Source organism: Anarhichas minor, unplaced genomic scaffold (assembly GCF_050575085.1).
Source record: "Anarhichas minor isolate MPS153535 unplaced genomic scaffold, ASM5057508v1 ptg000021l, whole genome shotgun sequence".
Lineage (NCBI taxonomy): Eukaryota > Metazoa > Chordata > Actinopteri > Perciformes > Anarhichadidae > Anarhichas > Anarhichas minor.
This window is the reverse complement of record NW_027466467.1, coordinates 9,672,501-9,698,691: the sequence shown is the minus strand read 5'-3', so window position 1 is coordinate 9,698,691 and position 26,191 is coordinate 9,672,501. Positions and strand designations below refer to the sequence as shown.

Sequence of the window (26,191 nt, the reverse complement as noted above, 5' to 3'; positions counted from 1 at the left end):
CAGAGGTTGCTTTAGAGGTGTGCGAGTGTGTCTGTGCGTGGATTTGTGCTTGTTTTTGTTACATTCATGTGCTACATGCTCCTTGCATGTCATGTGCAGTGTTCTCTTTATGGAGCCTTACCCTCAGTGACAATAATGTTAATTAACAAAGAGCTGTGATTTCTTTTTTTTAAGTTACATGAATTGAAACACAGCTTGTGTCACCGTACATGATATTATTAAAAAGACGCAGCAACATCATTACAGCGATATTTGCCAGCCATGCTTGTAAATAAGTGGTGTGTGTGTGTGTGTGTGTGTGTGTGTGTGTGTGTGTGTGTGTGTGTGTGTGTGTGTGTGTGTGTGTGTGTGTGTGTGTGTGTGTGTGTGTGTGTGTGTGTGTGTGTGTGTGTGTGTGTGTGTGTGTGTGTGTGTGTGTGTGTGTGTGTGTGTGTGTGTGTGTGTGTGTGTGTGTGTGTGTGTGTGTGTGTGTGTGTGTGTGTGTGTGGCTGCCATGCATTATTTCATTCTCTTTTGCTTCTGGCTAAATACAAGTATATAAGAGAGAGACCTATATTCCTTGACAGTGATGTAGACTTTGACCACACACACAAACTTTGCATTATGAATGTGCAACTATGGATACCATCAGATGCTTGGTTGCTCTCCTGCTTTATAAAGCAACACGAGGGCGTGCACACACACACACACACACAAACACAAACTCTGCAGTGCTTCACCTGTTTATTCTTCATTCAGAAACTCCAGCAATGAGTTCAAGGCCCCCGCTGAGATTTCTGGGTAATTTATGAGCTGCCTCACCCAGAATCGCTCTCTCTGCTTGGAGCCAACCGCATGCACACATTGCTGCACACATTGCTGCACACACATCAGAATAAAGGCACCTGCATCTGCCAACATACTCCAAGTAGTGTATCTTTATCATCTGATATGAAAACAAGGTGGAATACTGCAGAGGAACCTCTCTTGCAGGTAGTTGCCAGATAATCTTTGTTTCCGGCTGTCAACTTCTCTTTCACTTCTTTCCTGTTCATATATGCCCGCATGCACACACACACACACGTAATTTTTTTTTAGACTGTCAGAAATGGGGGATTCTAAAAATGTGTTTGTCTGTTGGCTTGATGATGAGACGGTCGTTGACTAGTAAGGAGAGAAGCATCATTGCTCTTTTTCTCTGACACACACACACACACACACACACACATATGCATGCACAAACACACACAGCCACAGATGCACCGACAAATTGCAGGCTTGTCTTGAAACCATGCCGTCAGCATTAACACCAGCCACTTCTGTCCTCTTTCACTCCTTTTTAGCTCTCCGTGATACAACAAGCTATTTTTTTGAGTTTTTATTCTGCACAAACAGGTTTTTATGGAGAAACATAGCGCTTGTTAATGCGACGTGCTGCCTAATTAATTCTCGCTGCCAAATGCATGTTTTTTTGTGTTTGCCACACATGTTTTCCTTCCACCCCAATAGCCATGATTCACAGCAGCGTATTCAAACAACAACACCTCGCTCCTGTACATAAGCCCATATTGTATTCTCCCGCCTCCATGCGAATGGAGGTTAGTATATTGACAAATTCCACTTGTGGTCGGCGCTATGTGCGCCCAGACATATTTTCTTGACGTAATACGTTAAAGTAATAGCAATCATAGGGGGATGATTATTCAACCATTTCCTTCAGTGCGACCAGCACACATCTGCAATCAGTCAGTGTTATTGTGGGCTGAGATGTGTGCACACCCGTGTTTGGTGCCATATGAATGACTATATTTCATCGTTTTGCAATGTGAATTGGCTGAAGCAGCTCCACTCGGGGGAAACCACCACCGTTGCTGCTGTTAACCAGCAACATGCGTGACCTCTAGCTGTTATCTGGAGACCACTCTGGGTTTATATATATATATATATAGAATACACATTTGGTGTGTGTGTGTCTTTGTGTGCAATCCTCATATATTATCAGCAGTATCTAGGTTATATCTCTGACCTTGAATATCAGCTGACATAAAGTATAAACACACCATACGTAAAGTATAATGCTTCACTCTAAGACTGTATGTTAACCCTTTCGAAACTCCCACTAAAGATCACGGTTTAGGAAGATTTACGTGCTCGTCTTGTGAATATGCAGCAGAGCCTAAACGATCTGTCGATTAATTAATCGGTTGAACGAAAGAATATTAATCGGCAACAGTTTTTTAAGCAAGATATGTTCTGTTCTTGGTCTTGTATGATGATAAACTGAAAAGGGTTTTGGAGTGTTAGTCAGACAAAACTATGGGCTTCTGGAACTTTTGCAATTTCCTTAAAAGTTTGAGCCGAAGCAGTTGATCGGTAGACCCACAAAACCCACAAAAGTACAAATAATACATTTTTTTGACAAATGCCCACATCTTTGTGAAATAATGGATAAGAAGTGATTAAAACAGTACTAGTGTCACACACACAAATACCTTTTTCTTTTTTTTGGTACGGGGTTTTTAGAAGAGAAGACCAAGCCCCAGTGAAGTGCAAATCCACAAATTCATTCAACACCACATGCACCCTGCTCAAATCAAAACAAGAAACCTCCTCTTCTGCATTTCTAAGACCCTGCTGCCAAAGTCAGTGGAAGGTTGTTGGCTTAACTCTTTCATCCCCGGCGGAGTTCTGCGTCTTTGAAAACACAGCAGAACGTTAAATACGCTCTCCAGCCAATAACCCTGCCGAGACCACAGAGGAAAATATTCTTTCCATTCTGAATAGCAGCTGCAATTCACGTGGGAATCTTTTAGGCCTTAAATTGCAGAACCAACATAAGAATGTTGCCTCCATTAAAATGGTTTCCAACCTCAAGGGCAACACCCTTTATTCCACACTGATCTATGCTGTTTAAACCGTCCAGACCTGCAGGAAAGCTTTAGCACCTTTACCCTCCAGTACCCCAGAGAGACCTACAGAGGCTACTGTGTGTGTGGGTGTGTGGGTGTGTGTAGTGGTCTGTGTTAACCCTTATGGACTCTCGGGGCTACTGTATACAGTATTTTTCGACTGTGAGTCTCCTCCATAGAAGATGGATTAACCCTTTTAACTTGTTTTCCTTAGGCTGACGGCATTGGTGTGTGTGTGTGTGTGTGTGTGTGTGTGTGTGTGTGTGTGTGTGTGTGTGTGTGTGTGTGTGTGTGTGTGTGTGTGTGTGTGTGTGTGTGTGTGTGTGTGTGTGTGTGTGTGTGTGTGTGTGTGTGTGTGTGTGTGTGTGTGTGTGTGTGTGTGTGTGTGAAGTCCAAATTGATGGATTTCTCTCCCATGACTATATGAGTTAAAAATTATGACCCCTAGTTGTATGTCATATGAAGACGATGGGAATTGTTTTGTTACTTGTAGCCAAAAAACTGGAAGCGTTGGGGGTGTGTGTGTGTGTGCGCGCACAGGTTTACAAGTCCTCACGTGTGTTTCTGTCAGTCTCCTTTGTTCCAAGGAAAGAAATTGCCCCTTAGCCATTAGTTGTTACAAAAGAAGGTTGTTTCAGGTAATGGCTGTGTGTGTTCCTGTCTCTCACTTTATCAAACACACACGCACACACACAACCACACACTTTACTTTTACCATGTGACTGATCACTGTGCAAAGGAAGAAAAGTAGAGCATTCCAGTTGATAAGCCCACCACCCTGCACTGCCCCGATCCTTTGGAGAACACAATGCAGGTCCAAAGAGGTGCGTGAGGGACGGACGAAGAAATAGTGACTGAGCAAGAGATGGAGACTTGCCAAGGAGGGATGGATGAAGAGGGAGATGCAAAGCGATTAGGCGAGAAGAGATGGATGGATGGAAGGAGGTAGAAAAGGACAGGGAGGAGGGGATATTGATGTTTGTTCAGTAACTGTATCAGCTGGGAGCAGACGGAGAAAAAGAGTGAGAAAGTAGAAAAAGGCCGAATAACTGGTTATTGACATGTGCTGAGCTGCAGGCAATTTAGGCAGATCGGGAAGTAGAGTGTGTGTGGAGGGGGGTGCTATCTTTTCTCCTGTGTGGATCAATCAGATGATGTAGTGATAAGACTCTGGATTACACCGCCATTTACACACTCCGTGTGTGTGTGTGAGAGACTCACATGCTTCTGTTGGCTCTGGTTGATACACACTGACGCCCATTCAGTTCCACACTTTAGCAGTCAATCAGCAGCCTCCCGTCTGACACACACACACACACACACACACACACACACACACACACACACACACGCCTGCAGTCTTGCCTGCACACATTTGGTTTCAGTCAAACCCGGTATTACCAAAGTAGCAACAAAAAGTGCTTTTTTTGTATTAACACACAAACGTTTTAATCATCAAACCTTGGGCTGGTAGTTATTACTTTCATTATCTATAATCGTGACGATTTCAATTAGTTGATAAATCCGCAAAAAATGTCCCCAAGCCCAAATTGATGTCCTTAAATTGCTCATTTTGTTAAAAAAACCAAAGATGATGAATTTACAATGATACAAAACAGAGAAAAACAACAAATTCTCACATTTGAGAAGCTGGAAAAAGATAAATATTTGGCATGTGTGTGGCTTATCAAAATCAGCCAATTTCTACAAAAGTACAACATGTGTTAGTTTAACAAACCATTCATTGTCTGTGCCACTTAAACCCTACTTCATAGGCAACCGAGTATGCTGTGTCTGTGTCTGTGTGTGTGTGTGTGTGTGTGTGTGTGGTGACTGGTTAAGGCACTTTAAGGGTCAGTGGATCGCCCGGGGCGATGGGCCCCTCGTGACACGGGAATGCTCCAGATATTGTCACATGGTCACCAGCATAACCGCCATGTAACCGCCGTGACTGAATGCTTTACAATATGCGGAAGGTTTTGCACGGTGGCATTGTGCCGGAAAGAAATAAGAGTGTGTTTATGAATGGCTCATGTTAACATTTAGGATAATCAAGTAAAAGCGATGAAAATGAGGCACATATCGCCCGTCTTTATTCATCTTTATTCCCACTGCGAGTGGACTTGCAGACCGCTCTGCTGCTTTCAAGTTTTTTGAGGGGCGTCCTTGGAAATCACTGCGCTAAGGCGTTTGATGTCTTGGGCTTGATCTGGACCTTTGTCATGTTTCATTCCCTGTTCTCTCATAGTCCTCCTTCTCTCTAGGCTTTGAGCTGTTTAACCAAAATAAGGCTTCAAAATACAAAAAAAATGATAAAATAGACTGTGTGGCATCTTTTAGAACATCTTAATACACAATTGACACACACGACGCATAGAAAGCCTCGTTCACTTTCGTGTTTTTTTTTTTACGTATTAGGGTACAAAATGAATACTATAAAATGACATCCTCTGCTTCAGAATTGAATTTTGAACAGTTGTATTCTTCTGTGAGGGCTCTCGTCTGATTGTCTTTTCTCTTTTTTCCTCCAGCCGCTGCAGATAGACGATAACTTCTGTGGCCAGGACTTCAACCAGCCTCTGGGTGGAACCAGCACCATCGAGGGCACCCCCCTCTTCATCGACAAAGATGACGGCATGACCTCGGTGGCGGCGTACGACTACCGTGGCAACACCGTGGCTTTTGTTGGCACGCGTAATGGCAAACTGAAGAAGGTAGGAATGATTTTATTTCTCCCATTTGGGCTTTTTTTTATATCCAGTCTTCCTTTTTTCCCATTTAAATGGAATGACGTGTTGGTTTGTTTTTTGTTTTGGTTGATTTTGAGCGTGTAGTAAAGTGTAACGCAAACTTGCTTTTTTGGTGCTTATCATTTCTAGGAAATTTAGCAAAAATGGATGCAAATAATTTAGAGATTTTTTGTTTTGTTTGGAATAGCGAGTAGATTTTCCGCTAGTGATGGTTATTGTTCACTTAATGAACTGTGTGCTTGCAGCTTAATCGTTGTGCGTTTACACTGAGCACTTTGCATGGACTTTTTTTACACCAAGATTAAATGCAGTCAACTCCATTTTTCTCGCTAGTGGCCATTTCCAACAGGGCATTCAAGTGCCTCTTTAAAACATGTTCGTTTAACAAGCAATTTAAAGCAAGTCTGTGGCTACACCCCCTCAACGATTGTCATGTTAGTCACGTCACACATAAAATGTTACTGCTGTATCCTTACGCCTCGTACTGCCTCTAATTTTAAGAGCTCGCCTTCAATCAATCCAACAGCTCTGACTGCTGAATGGCTTTTCTGTTCTGGTCAGCTGTGTAGCGTGGATTAATCCAGGTGGGTATAGATGGAGGCTTGGACAGAGGGATAGAGCGCTGATGGATGGACCAATTCACTTTCCGTGTTCTGTTAGTTTGACTTTCAGTTAAACTTTTCCTTTGGAGAGCATCTTTAGCAGTTAATTTCTTTAAGTTAATTTCAAATTTTTTTTTTTATTACATTTTGAGACTAGCGGTTTGTGTCAACATCAGGTGCATATTTTGACCACACTGCTGCAGCGGCTGCATCCTCTTGTGGAGGAATGAGAAAGCTCCTAAATGACACCATGTTAACTGTAAATGGAACATTAATGTTGGGTTGAGCCTTGGTTGACATGGTGATTGTATGTGAGATGTACACTCTTACAATGTACCATCATTACGATTCTATCTGTGCAACATGCTAATGTGCAGCCTGAATATTAGTTATTATGTGTCATGTCTTTGCGTGTGTGTGTGTGTGTGTGTATATCCAGTCTATGGACGACGGTTAGATGGTACCTCATTAGAATTCACCCCGTTTCCCGCCGCACTGCACAAGACCTGTCATCCATTCAATATTATGAATGTATAATCAGCCCGTGTGTTTGTGTGCTTTTAATGCCTGTTTGTGTATGCACGCAGTGTTTGTGTGTTTGTCACTCACAGTGCGCATAATAACGTGTACGCCTGTGATGGCATGGATTTGTGTGCGAATATGTGTGTTTGTGTTTATGAGGGAGCGAGAGACAACAAACAATACAGTGTTGACTAAGATTCAGCGCTGTGCATTTGTCAAAGTGACACCCATTCACTTAGCTTGGCAGTAGTCCCCTTATTTATTTAGCTGTCGTCACATGTCTCTTCTTCTGTGCTGCTGTGCACTCTGTGGAACACCTGAGAAAGCAATGCTACGGCAGGTTGCTGAGGTGTGTTGTTTTTTTACGTGTGTGTGTGTGTGTGTGTGTGTGTGTGTGTGTGTGTGTGTGTGTGTGTGTGTGTGTGTGTGTGTGTGTGTGTGTGTGTGTGTGTGTGTGTGTGTGTGTGTGTGTGTGTGTGTGTGTGTGTGAGACACACAACGGAGCCAAAGAGCCTGCAGTTCTTTTGGCTGCCTTCTGTTTCAGACAGAAAATCCCAAAACAACAAGAAATCTGGTCTTGGAAAATATTCAATTTGCATAGAAGGGAACAATATCTAAAACCTGACATTCTAGCAGACACACACACACATTCACACAAACTCACAGCTCTGCCAGAAAAATAACGACAGTAAAGGGAGAAAGACAAAAAAAAAGCAAAGTAATGAAGAGATGAAAAAATGGAAACAGAGCAACTGAATTAGTGGCGTGTGATAACAGATAGTTCCTCACTGATCTGCCAGGCATTCGTCCTCTTCCACTCTCTGTGTTGTTTCTATAAGTGATTTTATATGTGTGCTGCGTGTTATCTTATCAGTAGAATGAGATGTTTGAGTCATCAGGACCCGGTTCTACCTGAGTGTTCCGTTAGCTCCTGGCAGTTTAACGGGAGTGCACGCAGACCATGATGCCGTGATGGAGCGCATTCCTCTTCCTACTCTTTCCCCTGGAGAGCACTAGCATTGAATGCTGTTTATATAGCCGCGCCTGAGGGTGCTGAAGGGAGATAGGGCTAGAAACGGGGAGAATATTGGTAAGATGGATGACTGTGCTAAGAGGAGGCAGCTTTCTGGTCTGTTTTTCTGTCTTACTTTGAGAGGACGAGAGTGGAGAGGATTGTCAGTATTTGTCAATTCATCCACTCCACTCCTCCAGTGTTTGCCGGCACAAAAAAAACGATGGGAAAACTTTTATCATCATGGCTGTCTGCCAAATGGATCTTTTCTTCATCAGTGTACTCGAAGAGGTTTCTTTTTTAAGTACCGTTATTTTACCTGAAGCATCCCTTCATTTCTCATTTGGCTGGACTTGAAGTGCTTTGATATGCTTTGTCATCTCCACATCTATTTTTAACCAACTCCAATGCTCAAGGTTGTCTGGAGCAACACGACGGTGGCACAAACAACATGTTTAATGCACTAATGAAGTCCCTCTGTGCTCTGTTGGCCACGCACACACACGCACACACACTCACACACACACACACACTCAGACACGCGCATACAGGGGAAAGCTTTCACTAATGAGTGCTGGTTTGATGGTGCAACGATAGGAGATACAGGGAGATAGATATAAAGATGGAGCAGATAGAGAGGAGAGCAAGAGGAGGCGTATGAGAGAAGGAAGTGATAAAGAGAGGCGATGTCCACTGAGGTGATTAACTAATTCCAGCGGTCATCTGGATACCGCTGCGGTCAAGGACACAGCGGCGATACTGGCAACACGCTGCACTTAATATTTAGGATTAAAAGCCTTCATTTCCTTTGACGGTTTCATTATTTCTGTCTGCTTGGCTCGGCCGTGTGTTGCCGTTCATCTATAAGCACGGCAGCTTTACATACTGTTTTCATATCTCACTCACACGTCCTCCTTTTCAAGTTTCCCCGTCTAAAGAAACACCGTAACTAAGCCGCCTCTGTCTGTGTTGTAAAGCAGTCAGCAGATGGACATTCAACTGAAAATCGGGTGGTTCTCTCGGCCACTTCCTGCACCTTAAGGCGCTGTTGAGCATTGACAATGCGAGGGCATTCAGCATGACCATCACACGCTCGCGCACACATACACAATCTCAATAGGTGGGCTCACACCACCAGACAAAAGAGAGGATCCTAGTCGATAATCCAATACCTATTGTAAGTGCTTGTTTTTCAAAACTGCACACACATTTACACGCAAACACACGTTAGGATTCCTCAGCTGCGCCCTCCTCTGGGGGGGGTCGGTTCGAGCCATCTGCCGTGTGTATGCGGCCAGTGTGCCAGGTGGTAGGAGCCCCCAGTGCCCGCTGCGAGCCCATTGTGGCCGCGCCAGGCTCAGGTGGTGCTGCGGTGGGAAGTTGCCGCCATTCATCTGACGGGGGGGCATCGATGAAGCAACCTCGAGGCATCGAACAGCATGTCGGTTTCCAACATATGACTTAAATGTCTAGCGTAACAAAAGCAAAACCATACTGTAAAAGTGAAATAGATTAAAAAGAAGTTCCTCAATGCAGAATAAATGTCCTTCAAACAGGCATTCGTTAAGCCGAGGGCAGCAGAGTGTAAATGTCTCGCAACCAAAAGATAACACGACTGACCTCTGCACCAGTCAAAGTGTTTCTGTAAACTAATTAGCATTGGTTCTGCTGAGGTCTCCTTGAGCAAGAACATGAACCCCTATCAGCTCTGTTATCTGTAAAGACGAGAGGATGACGGCATCCGCCAGGCAGCTACAATCTAAACAATAATAGTCACCTAATACTAATCTAACAAATCTAATTAAATACATACATCACTGTGTTTTTACATTCACTACACTGGTCACGTGGCATTCTAGGGGTTAATAACAAGTGACAGTGACGTACGTGAGTATTGCTGTGTGGAGTCAGGGATGTATTCCACTGGGACCGCCGGTGTCATCATCAAGAGACCATGTCACGGCCTAATTGACTGATGATTGTTATTCTACTGGTGCATAATGCTGCCCTGTCAAACTCCCCCTCGTGTGTGTTTCTGTGTGGTTTGCATTTAAATGTCTCTGTCCACCTCCCAGCCTTTAGGGGCCGGACCTCCACCCAAAAAGGCACAAATGAACACACTGTGGAAACACACCAATAATATTTGACCAGTAGATGAAGTCAGGAAGGAGAGAAGAAATGTGTGTGTGTGTGTGTGTGTGTGTGTTATATGGCCGAGTGACTTTAAAGGGGGGTTGTGTCATCACTTGGCTCAGCCAGCCGCGCCACGAGTTGTATGGGGGGCCGCGGCACAGAGGCTGGCTTTGTGCAGACGTTTGGTAGCCCTTCGGTCATTAGTTCACACAACTGCCTGTAGTCACAAACAAATGCAGAACGGATGAGAAAGAGACGGAGAACGATGAAAGGGATCCGATACGGTAGAGGGAATAGAAAGTTAAGACCCGGCGCTCAAGACAAAACGGATAAATTACACTTTGCATTTAACACCGAGTCTTTTCCACTTAATTTAGCTCGGTCCCAGAGACCCATCAGTCATCCAATCTTATGAGGATGTTCCCAAATTAACAGCAAAATGTATCATTTTCTGCAGCGGTTTACCCTCTCTCCCGACTTTAAAATGGTGATTTTCCGATTACATACAGCCCTGTTAAGCTGTGACAAGCCAAGCATATAGAGTATATCTTTCTCGCCACTAGCATGCAACCTAGCGTGAAATCAACTTAATCAAATGAATTAGTAGCCGGCCAGCTAGCTCCACGTGCAGAGGACGATGTTGTATGGTGTTTGGCCTCTGCTCTCATACCCAGAGCGACTACAGGGTGAATGCGAGTCCGCGTGTTTTTACATCTGTACAAGAAAACACTGCGCATTCGTCAGGTTTTGAGAATGAGTGTGTCTCTCCACATATGTGTGTGTCCTGCTGACGCGTGTGGATATCAATTATCTCTCGTCATTACCAGCCCCAGTCTTTCTCCCATCTGTTGGCATGTCCTCTTGTGTGGCTACACTCAACCTGACAAAGCGCACATCATCTCCCTGTGGACGCTCACAGACGCACACATTTATACACAATGACACACTCGGAGCCTTGGAAGGTGTCATTGCAGAATTTCACACGGGGAATATAACATGCATGTGTGACTTCAGGCCTCGGATGCTGCCACCTCTGCTTTTTATCAGTGTGAGAGAAACAGCAGTATAGATTGTTGGATATTTTAAGTTTTAAAAAAATGTCTAAAAGGCATCCATAAATCTAATTCTCACTCAAATAGCCAGTGTAAAACTACAGTTATGAATTAATAAAAGGAATCATCCATTGCTTCTTCGCGTCGCCTCTCCGCTTCTGTTCTCTTTCTCATTTTCTCTGTTTCATCTGCTGCTCACATATTCTCTTTCCACTCTGTCTGTCTGTTTCCTTCTGTGATCAAAGATCCCTCTCCCTGATAATAGTTGAGCGTGCGCGTGTGTGTGTGTGTGTGTGTGTGTGGAGATGAGATGTCGTGGTCGCTATTTTTCTTTAATCATTTTCTCTCATTAAAGAAAGGGCAGACACAGGAAATGTACATACATGTTAAAGGTTTGCATGTAAAAGAACGTGCACAACCTTGCACACACACACATACTTTCACATCTTAGAAACAGGGCTTTAGCACTTAGGTTGTAAGGGTAGACAGTAATGAGGGGTCTTCTTAAAATATTTAATGCCATCCAAACTCCCACACAGTCTCATTAAACCAGTGTCTCTAACTCCATCTTTATCCTACAAGAGCCTAATCCACCCATGATCCACGTTTATACCTTACTGCCAAGCACAGGCGTCAATAAGGGACACTATGAAGTATGTCTCTTAAACTCAGCGCCAACTATTACCCAGTAATTTCACCAGTGCAAAGCAATGCGTTCAAAACTAATCACTTCTAAATCTCCGGGTAAGTTACAGTGGGCTCCTATGTAGCAGTTCAGCCCTACGATAATCTCAGTGCTAATGCACTTTAGCCCGGTCCAACAGCGTGTGACTGCACTGCACGGCACTCATTCACTACCTCGGCGTTCCCATTCTAATTCACCACTACCAGGGGTTAATGAGGCAAAGTGAGGAGTAGAGGAGAAGGGGGGGAGAAAGCCGGGAGAAAAAGAGACGGGAGGAAAAGAGAGCGCGAGGGAGATGAATAATAAATGTACCATGCTAGAATCCATTTTTAAGGGAAGATTAGAAGAGTCTGGATGCAAGCTGGGATGCTCACATGATCCAAGTGAGGACCTGTTTCTAGGTCATCTCTATTAGACATCTCTGGATAGTGCATCAAAGAACCCCTGCTTTCTCATATCATATATACTATATATACGTGAAAACTTCCATTCCTTTTTACTTTTTTAGTGTTTCTGTACAATTTTTTAAAAATTATATAATGCAATTTTAACAAATATAAGGTAAGTTTATTTCTTAAAGATCACTGTTTTTGCATGTATCAGACTGTCAATGCCATAGTATTATAGTGGCCTTTAAAGTAAATAGAATATGCAGCAATGCTGTTGACATGGAGCATGATTTGTGCCTCTAGAAAGTGAAGTTGTGGGTGGAGGATATAGTGTCCTGGCATAGCTCTTTCCATACCGACTGATTCAGCCAACAGCACACCTGGTGGATGGCGCAGCGCCAAGGCTCCATGGACACACTCTCACTTCTGGCACGAAGACACACAAGCACACGCATATACACACACACACACACAGGCTGACACCAGAAGGGATGTCATATCTCAAGCTAACAAGCACAAATGAGCACATTCACGCAGATATATGCAAACTTGGACACACACTGGGGCACGTTGGATGGCGTACACAGTGTCCAGAGGGATAGGCATGAGTGGCACAGCGGGCATAGATTACCTTTGGCCCACAGTGGCTGTATTTTACATACAGGCACACACACACACACACACACACACACACTCGCGCTCACACACCGTCTCTCACACTCCTTTCCTTGCAATTAAGCCCAGCAGCTCACATTAGATGCCTTGGCTTAGAAAGGACCATCTTCAAATGGCTGTCCAGCTTCTCCACAAGCCCTTAACAGCCACACTTGGATGCTACATGAACTTTTAGCCATAAAGTGTCAGTAATGATCGACTGTTTTACAGAGTGATACAATTACATAGAAGTAGGACATATAACGGAAGAATATGTTCCCTTAAATCTTTGTAAATAACAGGATGTTTATCTTCATTATACAACTTGACAAGTGTAAATGAGTGTAAAGACATGAGTTACCAGCAAATGTGCTCATATACTGTGAAGAATGCAGACAGCACCAGATACACATTCACACTCTCTGATGGGAGGCTGGCTTATCAGATTACCCATCGCCAAGCTAATAGATTCTTAATAGATTGTTTTTGATTAGTTCCTCTGGTTTAGTGACGTTAAGATGATTAACTATTGTGTGTATAGAAACAAATGCACATTTGTGTTCACCCGCATGCATTTGCATACAGTTTTGTATTAGTTAACAGAAAATGCGATTACTGGAATTATTTTGTGTTTGTTGTTGTGCTGTCACATGGCTGTGAGATGCTTTGGGAGCATTTCAGGGCCACAATATTCGAGCCGGGCATAGAGTTCACAGTCTCTCTTTCTCATACACACACACAGACACACACACACACACACACACACACACACACACCCAGACACACAAATACCCTTGAGATACACAAACAACTCTAAATGCAACAGCTCCCTCTGTTCATCCTTCTCACACAGCATGGAGGCGTCTCCCGCCGTCTAACTAATTACTCCCCCACCCGGTGTCCCCCCGGAGGGAAAAGCTTCAGCCTGGAGCCTTTACACAATGTTAGCAGGCTTGGTAACTTGCCCCCCAGCCTTTCTGTCTTTAGCCTGCTTGCCTCCTGACCACTGCTAGCCATATTGCACTGACCCTGTGGCTAATCCTGTTAGCATAATAGTTGGTGATAGCCAAGCGGAAAGCCAATCCCCCCAATGCTGGTCTAATACCCTCTGGCAAATCTTTGAGCGTAACAGTTGGCTGAAGTGAACTCACTTGTTTTGTTATTAGTTCTTTGTGCACAGGGCAGCAAGTCCACTCTAATTATTGAGTTGAGATTTCATTTAATGCTAATTAAGAGGAGTAAGTTGTTCCAGCAGTGGCTTAGGTTCTTGTTTTTAGCGTTAGCAGAGCTTGCAAAGAAACACCTAATGGCTTCATTATTGGTGCAGCTGACCTTGTGGCTTCAGCACTTCCGTCTGCTAAGCCCTTAAAAATGAAGAAGTATGCATTTAAGAGGAGGCTCTCTGGGCACAGAGTGTTATTCACTTCCTTGCAGAGGGTTATTTCTTTCTCTTCTCCCAGTTCTGAGTCTCTTAACACTGAGAGACAGAGAGATATCATCGTCTCCTCTTCATGGTAAAATATTTATCCATCCTTTCCTTTGGTTCAAATGTATCAAACTGATGGAGTCTTTAATTAGTCATGTATGCATCTATCTCTCTTCTCCCTGTCTGTCTCTTGTTCCCCCTTCAGTTCTTGTCTCTTCCACCCAGCCCCTCTGTTTTTCTCTCTTTGATTTACTCACACCATTGCTACTCTCTTTCTGCTCCTCTCTTTTCTCCATGGAATTAGTCATTAGCTGACTGACTGAGCTGATTGCATCTATTCCCAAGGCTAGCATTTGTTTGTGCATCTTCTTTCTTTCCCTCCCTGCCTCGCTCCCCACCCTCTCTCTCCCAACTCAGTCTTTCTCCTTCTCCTCCCATCTTATGCGCCCCCCCCCAAAAAAATAATCCTTTCTCCACACCATCTCCCCCATAAAATGATCTTGGCCACAAATACTGCTACCACGGTACACATACTCTCCCCAGTCCCTCTCCATACCTTCTCTATAACCTTAATTTCACGGTGCCATTTTAAATTGGCTAACATCAATTAAGGCCTCACTCTAATATTTAATTGGTCATTTAGCTTGGCTACTGTTTGAATGCAGTGTCTCTCAGGAAATGGTTCAGTTGGCCTCCGACAGCACATGTGGCCATTTCGGAGACAGTTTCCACCTCCCTGTGGGTTTCACAATGGTCTGGCCAGCTACTGACACTGCCAAGATCGAGGGAGGTGGGGGGGGGGGGGGGGCGTAACAAATGGCAGGGGGAGAGATATTCTCCTCTGTCTACCCTTTCCTCTCTTCCACCTCTGTCTCCAACCATCCTCACACCCCTCTCCTTCTCCGCTCCTCAGTCCATGTGTTGCCGGTGGATTAAGCTAATTAAAGTACCGTAAACAGGCTCCCCAGAGAGAAGCTGCGGTACACATACACATTTACACACCAACACTCGGTAACGGATGCAAAGTACACAGATGCCCACCATAGGAAAAGCAGGCAGGAAACAGGAGAACATGAACACATGGATACAGAGACGTGCAACACACACTGCATGAACTGCAGCGGCAGATAGTGTTTGCATGTGCGGCATCCAAGGACGCCATATGCATTACAGTGGTGGTCATTATATGGTCCTGTCAAAGCACCATGTAAATACTTTATGGGCCACTTTCTTGCGCTGTAAACAAGCTTCACTGGATTTCAATGGATTTCCGTCCGGAGTGAATTATTTGTCATTATTAGTGAAGAGCGGAGCTGAAGACCATGTGACCCCACCCCACTGTTTGATGCTAACCCTGCATCCTCGGCCTGTGTTCACTCCAAGCTTCAGCCCAAGGACCTCCCAGCTATGCGTTATCAACCATAAGAGCCTTGTACGGTCTATTTATGGGTCACTGGCAGAGAACTAGTGGCCCAGAAATAACATCAGACAATCTCACTTGAACCTCGGTTTCGTGTGTGCTTATTTGTGTGTGCGCATGATCTGAGAGAATATGGTTGGTAGTGTCTGTAGTGTGGCAGTTAGGTTGTTTTTAAGACGTGATTGACAGCCAGTGTGGGAGCCATCAGGCCCTTATGCGTATGAACTGGTGTTCATGTCGAACAAGTCCGGACATATCCCGCGTCTGGCTAACAACTGAAGCTTGAATGTGAATCGAGACAATGTCCTGGAGACAAAAAAAAAGAAATGGGCGGAACAGATGAAAGAAATGCCGAGGACGGAAGGAACCCCTTCATCCTGTCATGGAGAAAGACAGGAAGAGAGGGAACGCTCTGTCTCTTGGTTGGAATTCCTTCCGGATGTTTCTGCTTTCAGGATATTGGCTGTGTCTCTGGAAAACTGCCTGCTTCCAGGGAAACCTATTGGATTACTGATAACCTTGGAATGGATAGGGCCAGCACAGAGGGTGTGTACAAGAGAGAGAGAGAGAGAGAGAGGGAGGGGGAGAAAGCGATGAGTGCATGGGCTTCTCCCTCACTTTGCTTCACTCGTCTTTTCCCTTCCGTTTTTTGTATTCTTTCTCTCACTCAACTGCCCCTCCATTGTATTCCCCTGAAGTTAAATCAATGACGAGTCTGGCGTTAAGTATGAGTGTATACCTTTGGCTTTCATTGTTCCCTCTAAATTGTATTTGTCCCCCCCCCCCCCCGTGCTATGGTGAGGGTATGGCTCTTGACTGCACCGATGCCCCCCCGCGAGAGACCTGTTTTATTATTGTGAAGAAGATATCGGAGGGTTTTCAGCACACGACAATAAACACAGTCACACCGGAGAACACAGAAGCACACACCCAATAATAAGGCTCCAATAACATAGGGGTCTTTACTCCAAGTTGTCTCCAAATCTCCAAATCCCCCAGTGGCGGGCCTGCTCCTCGGTTGCCAGGCAACAGTAGTCAGGGCAGCCACGGCTGGCGATAGTGAGGAAGGAGGAGAGAGAGAGAGAGGGAGAGTCACGGGGAGCATTGACGTTTGTGCAGGCAGGGGAGTTGAACACAATCACAACATTGAAACTGGGTTGCAGCTCTAACGTTGCAGCTCTAACGTTAGAGCTGCAACGTTAGAGCTGCATACAGCAGCAGCACAGTGAGGGGAATGCAGTTTCAACTGGGGTTGGAAATAAGTGGGCTTGTAGGTCATGTTTACCCGTGTGTGTGTGCATGTGTGTGTGTGGTTTGGGTAGAGCGAGAGAGCAAGAGACAGATTATGTGAGAGAGAGAGAGATGAAACTGCAGAGACAGCACACTCGCTCATTAACTCCCTCGGCATGTTCATTCTGTCGTCATGTTTGTGCGCTTGCAGACGAGCTCTGTGTTTGTGAGGAAACGCTCAACCATGCACAACACAGTGGCTGCGAACAGGATTCAGGCTGCACTCTCTGTTGCTTTGGTATTACATCTGCTGCTTGCAACCACGCTATAGAACTTTGACTCAACCCAAAATCCATCTACGTGACGTAAACGTTCCTAATCTGGTGGGAAAAAAAGTTAATAAAAGTGGGTATTATGTGATATTTGAATTTACGATCAGTTTAATCTTACCTAAAGTGTGGATCAGTCAAAAAGCTGTCTTCACATTTCTAACTCTAAGGCAATACAGCAGTGGGTTAATGCTATTCAGCTGACAAACCGTTACCATTGCCAGAAAAATGGGAAAAGAATTACAGTAATGGTGTTGCCGGGGGAATCTTTTCTCTCCTCTCCATGTACTGTATACAGTACAGAATAGCGCAGAAGACACCAGATGCACGACAAACAGGCAGTTAATGTCAAGACTCCGATGGAAAATCCATAGTTTCATTACAGGCCCGGTGGTATGAATGTGGCTGGGAGGCGACCAAAGCTCTATCATGGGCCCTACGGGAGCCGGAATGGCTGCATTTAGTGACGCAGTGGAGTGGAGAGGAGGCAAGAGGGTCAAGGCTGCCGCTGGGAATGAAGTGTGTTAGAGAGACGGAGAGAAGCAGTCAGATAAAGTTCATGGGCAGTAACTGGCACAGCTGCAGTTGTACCCTACTCACCTTCTTTCGGAGACTTCTGCCGCCACACTGTCCCTGTGTGAGTGTGTCAAGGACCTCACAATAGGATTTGACATCAGTGCTGCGGGTCACAACATAATGCCATTTATTACACATATCCTTGACAGAATTTCCTTGTGAGGTCCTGTAACATACACAGTGCTGCCTATACTAAGCAATTTAAATGGCAGCGGTGCAGATTTCGTTTTTTTCTACAGTATACTGGATATGCACGGCTCTTAGTGAACTGTAGCCCGTCACGCTGAGGGATGTCTCATGCTACTGCAGGGATTTGTCTTGGATATGATGCTGACTTTATTCGGCATACATTTTGTTGCATAAACTGTTAACATAAATCAACTCTATACAGGTTGGCGCACTTGTTCCCATTTGGCCTGGTGTGACCGCTAACACGACATAGCATTGGTAGAACTGGCGCTGGCATCTAAACTCTCGAACATCACCATTATGCCCGGTCCTAAACTCACCGTACAGAGATTCCTCTGTGTAACACAAATCAAAAATGGCTTCTGCTTGCAGGCGTATCTTTCACTTTCCCATCACTGAAAATCAAGGAGCACATTAAAGGCACAAAGCCACTAAGAGTTATTGGAAAGGGCCTGAGGTGAGTTCATCTGGAAGAAGGTATAGCTCTCCGGAGCTCCTGGCTACCGTTTGTCCCTCTTGGTCATTAGAGTTAAAAGACAGGCTTTAAGGGAAATTAGCTTTCGATTGGACCTTCTGATAAAGCGGTAGGATTGTAATTGTTTGTGACCTTCGAGACCAGAAAGTAAAGATCAGGTGAGACATAATGTCCACGGTAATGTGGATTGCTTTGAAAATGTTGTTTATTTGCTGAAGGTTTTGTGTCCACACAATGCTTAAACGGTAGAAAAATCTCTTCCTCTTTCAGTGGCATCTGGCAAGCAACACAATTGTGAATTACAACCATTATGTAAACACAGCTTCAAACCCAGCTCAGTTATGTATATATGTATGTGTGTGACTATATATATATATATATATATATATATATATATATATATATATATATATATATATATATATATATATATATATATCCTTTTTTACTTGAGGCACAAGTGTGACTTAGTTGCAAACTTCTTTCTAAAATCCTCATTTTATAGCTTATATATTTTTATAATGTATATTTATATGGTATCGCCAGTGTTTGTGTAAGGTTTATCACGTGGCTCCTTAACCAACGTCATCATCTATTCCTCCATCCACCTATCCGCCCCCCTCTCTGGGTCCCCTGATGAACTGACAGCTGTATCTTTGACACACTTGTACTTCAATGTGTACTTAACCAGATGATATAATGTCAAACCTTGGAAAAACAACCTGATTCCTCTGAGGAAAAGGCGAGTGGGGGAATCAAAGTGGAGAGCTGGAGCGGAGGAGAGGGAGATGAGAAGCTCCGCACACACACACACACACACACACATACACTTAATCAGCCTGATTGCTCGCGGCTCTGACTCCTCTCATTGCATCATCTCTCTAATGCATTGGTCCTGCATCACTCTCTCCCACTGCGTGTGCTGAGTGTGTACGCGGGTGTGTGTGGTAGTTTAGAAATGCAGGGGTCCTCAGTAGACTGGTAAAAGCCACAAAGGCCATGTCCTGATGTTATGAAACATTGGATGTTCACCAAAATGTGTGTTTGTGCGTGCTTGTTTACGGCCCTCTGATTCACATCCAGTTAAGTCTGTTAATATGTGTATAACATTTATCATAGAGGGACTCCATGATGAATGCACATTTATAAAGAGCCAATTTCATTAACAGTCGAACCTGACCCGAGAACTCCATTTACATAAGAATAAATAAATTGATGGAGTAGCTGAACAAGTGAGAATGCAGCTTTCAGGATGCACAAACAAGCTTTTTTGTGTTCTCTAGCATTAAAAGATGCTTATTTGTCAGTGCTGACTTAACTGACGTACATGTTGTCTTCTACTCCTTAGTTATGACACACTTTGGACACGCATTCATTGACACACACACACACACACACACACACACACACACACACACACACACACATCCTGTGCCTTCTTCATTCCCATATCTTCTCCGTAGAGAGAGAGAGCGATGGAGCCAGGAGCAATGCAAATTGGGTAAAATGTTCCGGAAAGTGGCTTTTCCCACTGGGACTTCTCAACTCCAGCTCCGAGTTAGCGCTCTCTCTGTCTGTGTTTGCGTGTGTGTGTGTGTGTGTGTGTGCACGCACCACAGTTCTTGCTCTCGCATTTGTTGGTGAGTGAACGACATTGTTCCGCATGTGCCCGAGTGCATGAAGATGTGTACGCCTGGATGTGTTTGTGTGTGTTCATCCTTATTTCTCCCTGGCTGCTGTGGCCTACAAACCATCTTCCATGTGATTTTAGGGAGGGAAGTGTGTATAAAACAAGGCGATGGTGGAAACTGAGAACACCTCTCTTAGTAAGATCTCACCAATTAGCTGCTAGAAATGCTTTGACCATCGCTATAGATGCAGGAAAAAAAAAAAGCTTGAAGAGAAGGAGAGGAAGAAGGGGAAAAAGAGAGGAAGGGTTAGAGAGAAGAAGAGTTTCCAACAGAAGGAGGTATTGGTTGGCTTATCGTCTGATATTTTCTCAGTGGTGGTTTCACAGCTCTTCAGAGACCCACCTACTCATTACCTTTCAAATAAGGCCTACAGTCTTAACTCTAGAGCCTCAGTCCACAAAGTGATGTACAATGACAGGAAGAGAGCTGCAATTATGTTTTTAGATACTGCCGGTGACTCACAGGAACCACCGATTTCCAATCTTTTTGTTTTCGTTGTGCTTTGAAGCTAGCATTATCTCCCGTAAGCGGCTAAACTTGAATAATCAAGCTGCTGTTGAAATCGGGTTCTTCAGCCTGTTTTAACAGTGAAAGTTAGAGAAGCTGACAGTTTGAATGGCAGAAAAAGTCTTTCATATGGTGCCAAGTTCCTTCATAGTGGAAGAACTGCATCGCATGCCCTCCTGTGAGTGTGAATCAAGTTTACCTCTGGATGAACTCGGGGACTTGGTATGTTTTTCTGGCGTTAGCCGTGGCTCCCACTATGTCCGTTGCGGGGGTTGTATTGTGCTTGGTTTGAATTTATTGCCCTCCCTGCATGTGTGAGTGTGTGTGTGTGTGTTTCTGTGTGTGAGCCCAGTTAGGGCGGACAGTGAAGCATTGCCCTTCTGCAAATGGGCCGTGGAAAACCTACAGGTTGGGCCATCTGCCTCTTGCGCTTGTGTGTGAGCCTTGTGACTTTTTCTGAATGGAAAGGTATTGTCTATTCAAAGTTTGTGACCTGGCCAAGAGCAATTTACCCAAGTACACACACAAACAGTAGATTTATGCAGCCGCTGACTCAACAGACTTGGCATTGGAAAAAAAACTTAGAGGATGCAGGAGAAGGAAGGCAATTGGACTGTGATACTTAGTTTTACTGGAAATGACGCAAAGAGGAGGAAGAGGGAGTAAAGGAAAGGCAAGGAGGGAAACGTGGAAGAAAGGGCGAGAGAATGGTTTGGGAGGGCAGAACTGTAAATAGTTTAAGGCTGGAGGGAGGAAATGACGGAGAGAGGGAAATAAACAAGGTTGTGAATGTATTTGCGGAACAACACAAACGCATTTTGTCTCGAGCTGCGATCACTAAGCGAGGGAACGTCACCAAAGGGCTTTCAAGCCAAGTGAATTGCCTTTTGAAAACATGCAATATCATATTAGTATCCGCCATATTGCATTTTAAGGACGTGGGATACGTTTTCATCGGGCACTTATCTCAACAGCCTGGCGAACGCAGCACCATTAGACATATTTACATCAAATCCCTCCCTCCTCTCTAAATCTCCCCTGTGTTGTCTCCCAGGAGGAAACCAGCAAAGTGTGTGTTTTTAAACGCAAAGAGCGAGCCACACCATCTGTAGCGCGCTCATTTCTGGAAATAAGAATATAAGTCTAATTGAGCTTTTTAATTGTCCTCTAAATCCTGCTGAGCGCCCATGCTGCTGCTTAATTGTGTTTGTGTGCATGCGTGTGTCCGGTCTGTTGGGACGTGCATGGCTCTGTTTGTGAGTGGAGTGAGTGAGTGAGTGAGCGAGCATGCAGGCTCCTTCTGTGTATAATGAGCTAATGGCTACGTGTGGTTTACCCTTTGAGGAATCTATTAGTGTGCATTGTGTTTTTGTAGTTTCGTAAAGTGTGTGTGCATGTTTGCGTGAGTCAGGAAGCAGGGGAACGGCAGACTGAGTAATAACAATCCACGCTGGGTTTGGTACGTCATCTTGGTTCTTTTTTCAGCCCCTTTGAAGCTACATTTGCACGTTTGAACGACTGATTGTTTACCGTTGTGGCATTTCAATTCCAACGTAATTCACTTTGATTTTAACCTAATCTAATCACACAAATTACACATTGCATGGAATCAACATAGGCTATGTGACAGTGTGATTAATTGTCGGTGTAATTGTCTGCATGTGAGTTTGTGGTTGTGCACATGTGTGAGAGAAAGTAATCTTCGGACGAAGGATTTCCTCCGTTTTCTATATTGACAACTTCCCCTACTCATACGCGCTTCCTGTTTCTGTCCGTGGGGCGTTCGGAGAGAGACCGGAGGAAGTGAAAGGGCAAGATAAGCTGGCAGATGTTTGAGTGTGTGCCAGTGAGTTTGAGCAAGTGAGAGGGGCAGAGAGAGAGAGAGAGAGAGAGAGAGAGAGAGAGAGTGAGTGACAGCAAGAGACACAACAAAGAGCACTTCTATAAAAAGCAATCTTGCGACAGTCCAGTGCGCTCAGCCGGCCGTCTGGAAACTTTGCCGTGCTTTCTTCTCCTCTTGCCTATTTTGGTCCAGGGGAAGCCTCCTAGCTAGTTTAGCATTTTCCATGTGTACGTCAAAGAGGTGACACAATTATCACCCGCTTTGTTTTTAACTCGCTAGCATTGATTTTAATTTTATTTTAAGCACGTTGCCCTGCAGGAAGAGACTGAGATAGATGGTTAGAGAGCAGACGAAAGAGGGATGAGATTTAATGCTCAGTGACATGGGTCAGAGGCTGCTTTGTCAGACACACACATAAACAAACACAGATGTTAGAGCCACATCCTAACATCTGTGGTGCACAGTACCCTGATGCCTATGCCATTTCTCATCAACTGCTTTGACCAGTTGAGTGAGGATTGAGCCTCGGATCATGTGCAAATACCCTATGTAGTATAAACTAAACTGTGTACTATGCACCAAGTCAGTGTCCGTGTCCGTGTCGGAGTCTGCCCGGGCCTTGACCGATCACAAATCTTTGGACACTGCACATCCCATGGGAAAATGAAAGAAGTTTGATGTGTATACGGGAGCGAGTACCCTCATCACCTTCTGATTTTGGTTTGTGTTTTCTCCGTACAAGTTGACTGTCTCTTAAGAATACATAACAGACTTACTGGTTCATCGTTCATGTTACTCCCTCCTACCATTCTGGCTAGACTCAAATCCTGTCCCGACCCTCTTCCTGATAACTGACTAACTGTCAGTGTCTTCACCTCCCTATCTTGTCATCTGCCGTTGTTGTCTTTCTATCATTCTTTTCCTCTGTTTTTCTTTGATTCCCTCTCTCCTGGATCGTTCCCTCTTTTCTTCCGCCTCTCTCCATACCTCCGCCACGTCCTCCCTCGCTGACATAGAGGAATTAGAGTTGACCCAGCTGGCCACCACTTCAGACAAACTCTGCTCAACAAGAGAGCTTGTGCTCTGTGTTTGCCTTTGTCTCACTTAAAGAGACAAACCACGCACACACATTATCTGTTAGTAATTGTCAGCCTCTGATTTAAAAAGGTCTCACACTCATCACTCAGCCTTTCTTGAGCTTTCTCCTCCGTCATGCCTCCTTTTATCCATCCTTGGTTTCTTTCTTTCTGCCCTTCTCTCAGTGGTACTGCTCTATGTTCAGCTCTTTCGACACATTAAAACATCATATTTTAGTTATGGTTTCGTGCACTGGAAATCACATAAACACAGTTTCTCCATGTGGGAAACAAACCCTGTTTCAAACAAAAGCCGCACAATGACTTACAAAGTTTGCAAACAAACACTTCCTGCTTTTTCCTTGTAATGTCCCAATTGATTCAAATGTTGCCAAATTTGCGCTCGCTAATTGTATGAGTGCTGCTCAGCCCTGGATGAACCCGCAGAAACACACAGCCCGTCGATTACTGCTTCTAATTGTCATAATTTGGCAGGAATGTGGTTGAACGTGGGTGGGCCATATCATCTGGATAGCTTTGGGTGTCAACCAAGCCCACCCCCCACCTCCTCCCCAGAGACTACAGCCATTGGTCGAGCCCCATTGTGTTACTGTGGCTACAGGCCAAAACAGAGGCGGGGCATCTGTCCTCCACCTGGTCCAACCAGCTGCTCAGGCACTGCTATGGCATGCCTGGAGTGTGTATGTGTGTGTGCGTGCACTTCTATGTCTGTTTGCATGCCAACTCCAGTGCAGGGAGAGAGTGGCATGTATATGTGCAGAGGAGTGTATTCCTATATGTTTGTGCATACTGTACACAACCATAGTGTATCTCTATCAGTGGAGGTATTAAGTTATTTGAGTGCAGCACGCCAAACTTGCAGTTCACACATAAAAGCACAAGACGTGGGCACCTATTTGGGCACAGAGGCTGGAAAGCTGTACCCACTATCTCGTCCATTGTACACACAGTCGCTTTTAATGGACTGGAATGTAATGGGTGAATGGTGAATTACCCAGCTCCATGCATTGGCAGTGGGACAATATCCGCTTCCTGGTTTTGTGTTTTCACCGCCGCTCATTGGCCAGGAGACAGGGAATTATTTGACACCGTTATTAAGCTCCCTCAATGGTTTCCCTTCCTGTAAACCGGTAGCACGGGAAGTGATACCGTGAGACTAACTTTCTGAAATGGACAAACTCGCATCTCTGCCTACTGTCTGTAGTGCTAGCTCAGGTCTGGACAGGTGTGTTAAAGGGGCAAAACAAACCACATTCCTCACATTCCTTCTACCAGCTTGTGTGCACCGTTAACCCGCATCGATGTGTCTGCAGAAATCTGTGGTGTGGTGTGCTTTTATAAAACAGACAAAAGGAACGAGGTTTAAATTGAGATCAAGTTCTAAACAACAGCCAGGACAAAAAGTAATAGGATATCTCCTCACATACCACTCTGTGTTTTACGTCACAGTGTCACACCTGATATTCAACACACACCAGGAAGTGTGCGTGTGTGTGTCTTATCTGTAAATGCAATATTTTGTTTTCAGTTTTGTCATCTCGTATATCATTGTACTGTCAAAGCTTATGAAGACCTTTTTGTGTCGCCTTCAGTTGGAGCCTTGCTCTAACAAATGACCTGTTTACCGCAGGAGATGCTGAGTCAGCTGATGCAAACTAAAAACCCAGAAAAGGGAAGGTCGGATATTGAGCAATGGTAGTGTTTTTAACATTTCAAAATGTAGGAGGCTAAGGTCAAAAAAATGTCAAAGAAAATGTATCTTCCTCATTTTTCCTTTCCATTGGTGTCATTTAATGAGTAATATGATTGGAAGGGATTAAATAGCACCTGGGACTTGGTCATGTCTGGGTGTGCACGCGCACACATGACTGGCACATCTGTTAAATGTCACCGTGTATGCTCCACAGCTGTCTCTTTCCTCTGTCTCTCTCACACACACACACACACACACACACACACGGGTATGCACAGTGTAGTGTATAGTGTATTTTAATAGGGTCTAGTTAGAGCTATGTGTGGTCTCTTATTCCCTGCTTTCACTGAAGATGACTGTTGGAGCTCAGACTCTCTTTCTCATTCTTCAGTTGTTTAATTGTTTCACTTCAGACTGTACTGGACTTTATTCCTTTCCACTTTCTCCTCCTCTGTTAAACTCTCTCTCCTTCACGGACACACATGTCTCCCTTTCTCTGTCCAGTCCAGTCTTTTGGCTTTTAAATCAGTCATTCTCGTTGTATTTAGTCAGCAGCAGCCAAGACCATCCCTGTGGACCATTACACACACCAGGAGACTGCAATGAGCGGGCAGAGAGGGAGAGAGGGAGAGAGGGAGGGAAATGGGAACTGAGCCGAGAGATGGAGTGAGATATGAAAAATGTAAAGAGAAGAATGCTGAATGAGGAACACAGAGATGAAGCGGTGAAAGAAAAAACGTTTAGGGGAGGCGTGAAAGCCACACTGCTCCAACTCTCATTTGTGTTCCTGTCAGTGGCAGTCTTCCCAGTTCTCCCTTTTCTCTCCTCTTCAGTTTCAGAGCTGGAGGCCCAAACCCAAGCAAGGGACTTTCCTCTGGCTCCCCCCCAAAAAGTAGAGTCGGCAATCTGGACAAACTGGGTGGCTTTATCAGGGGATGGAGGGGTGAAGGGATGTTATTTTTTTGTGGAGAGTGGAGAGGAAAACTGGGTGACTTCCACCGAAGGAAGTGAAAAAGCACTGCTGCATT

General features: G+C 44.6%; 1 protein-coding gene across 1 annotated transcript in view; it reads left to right on the top strand.

Annotated features, from left to right (window-relative positions):
• Positions 1-1,571: 1,571 nt before the first annotated feature.
• LOC142955019 (plexin-A1-like) overlaps positions 1,572-26,191 on the top strand; it is a 134,554-nt gene continuing 109,934 nt past the window's right edge. The window contains exons 1-2 of the mRNA XM_076096400.1: positions 1,572-1,577; positions 5,420-5,602. Of these exons, the coding sequence (XP_075952515.1) occupies positions 1,572-1,577; positions 5,420-5,602 (189 nt within the window). The remainder of the gene's footprint in view (positions 1,578-5,419; positions 5,603-26,191) is intronic.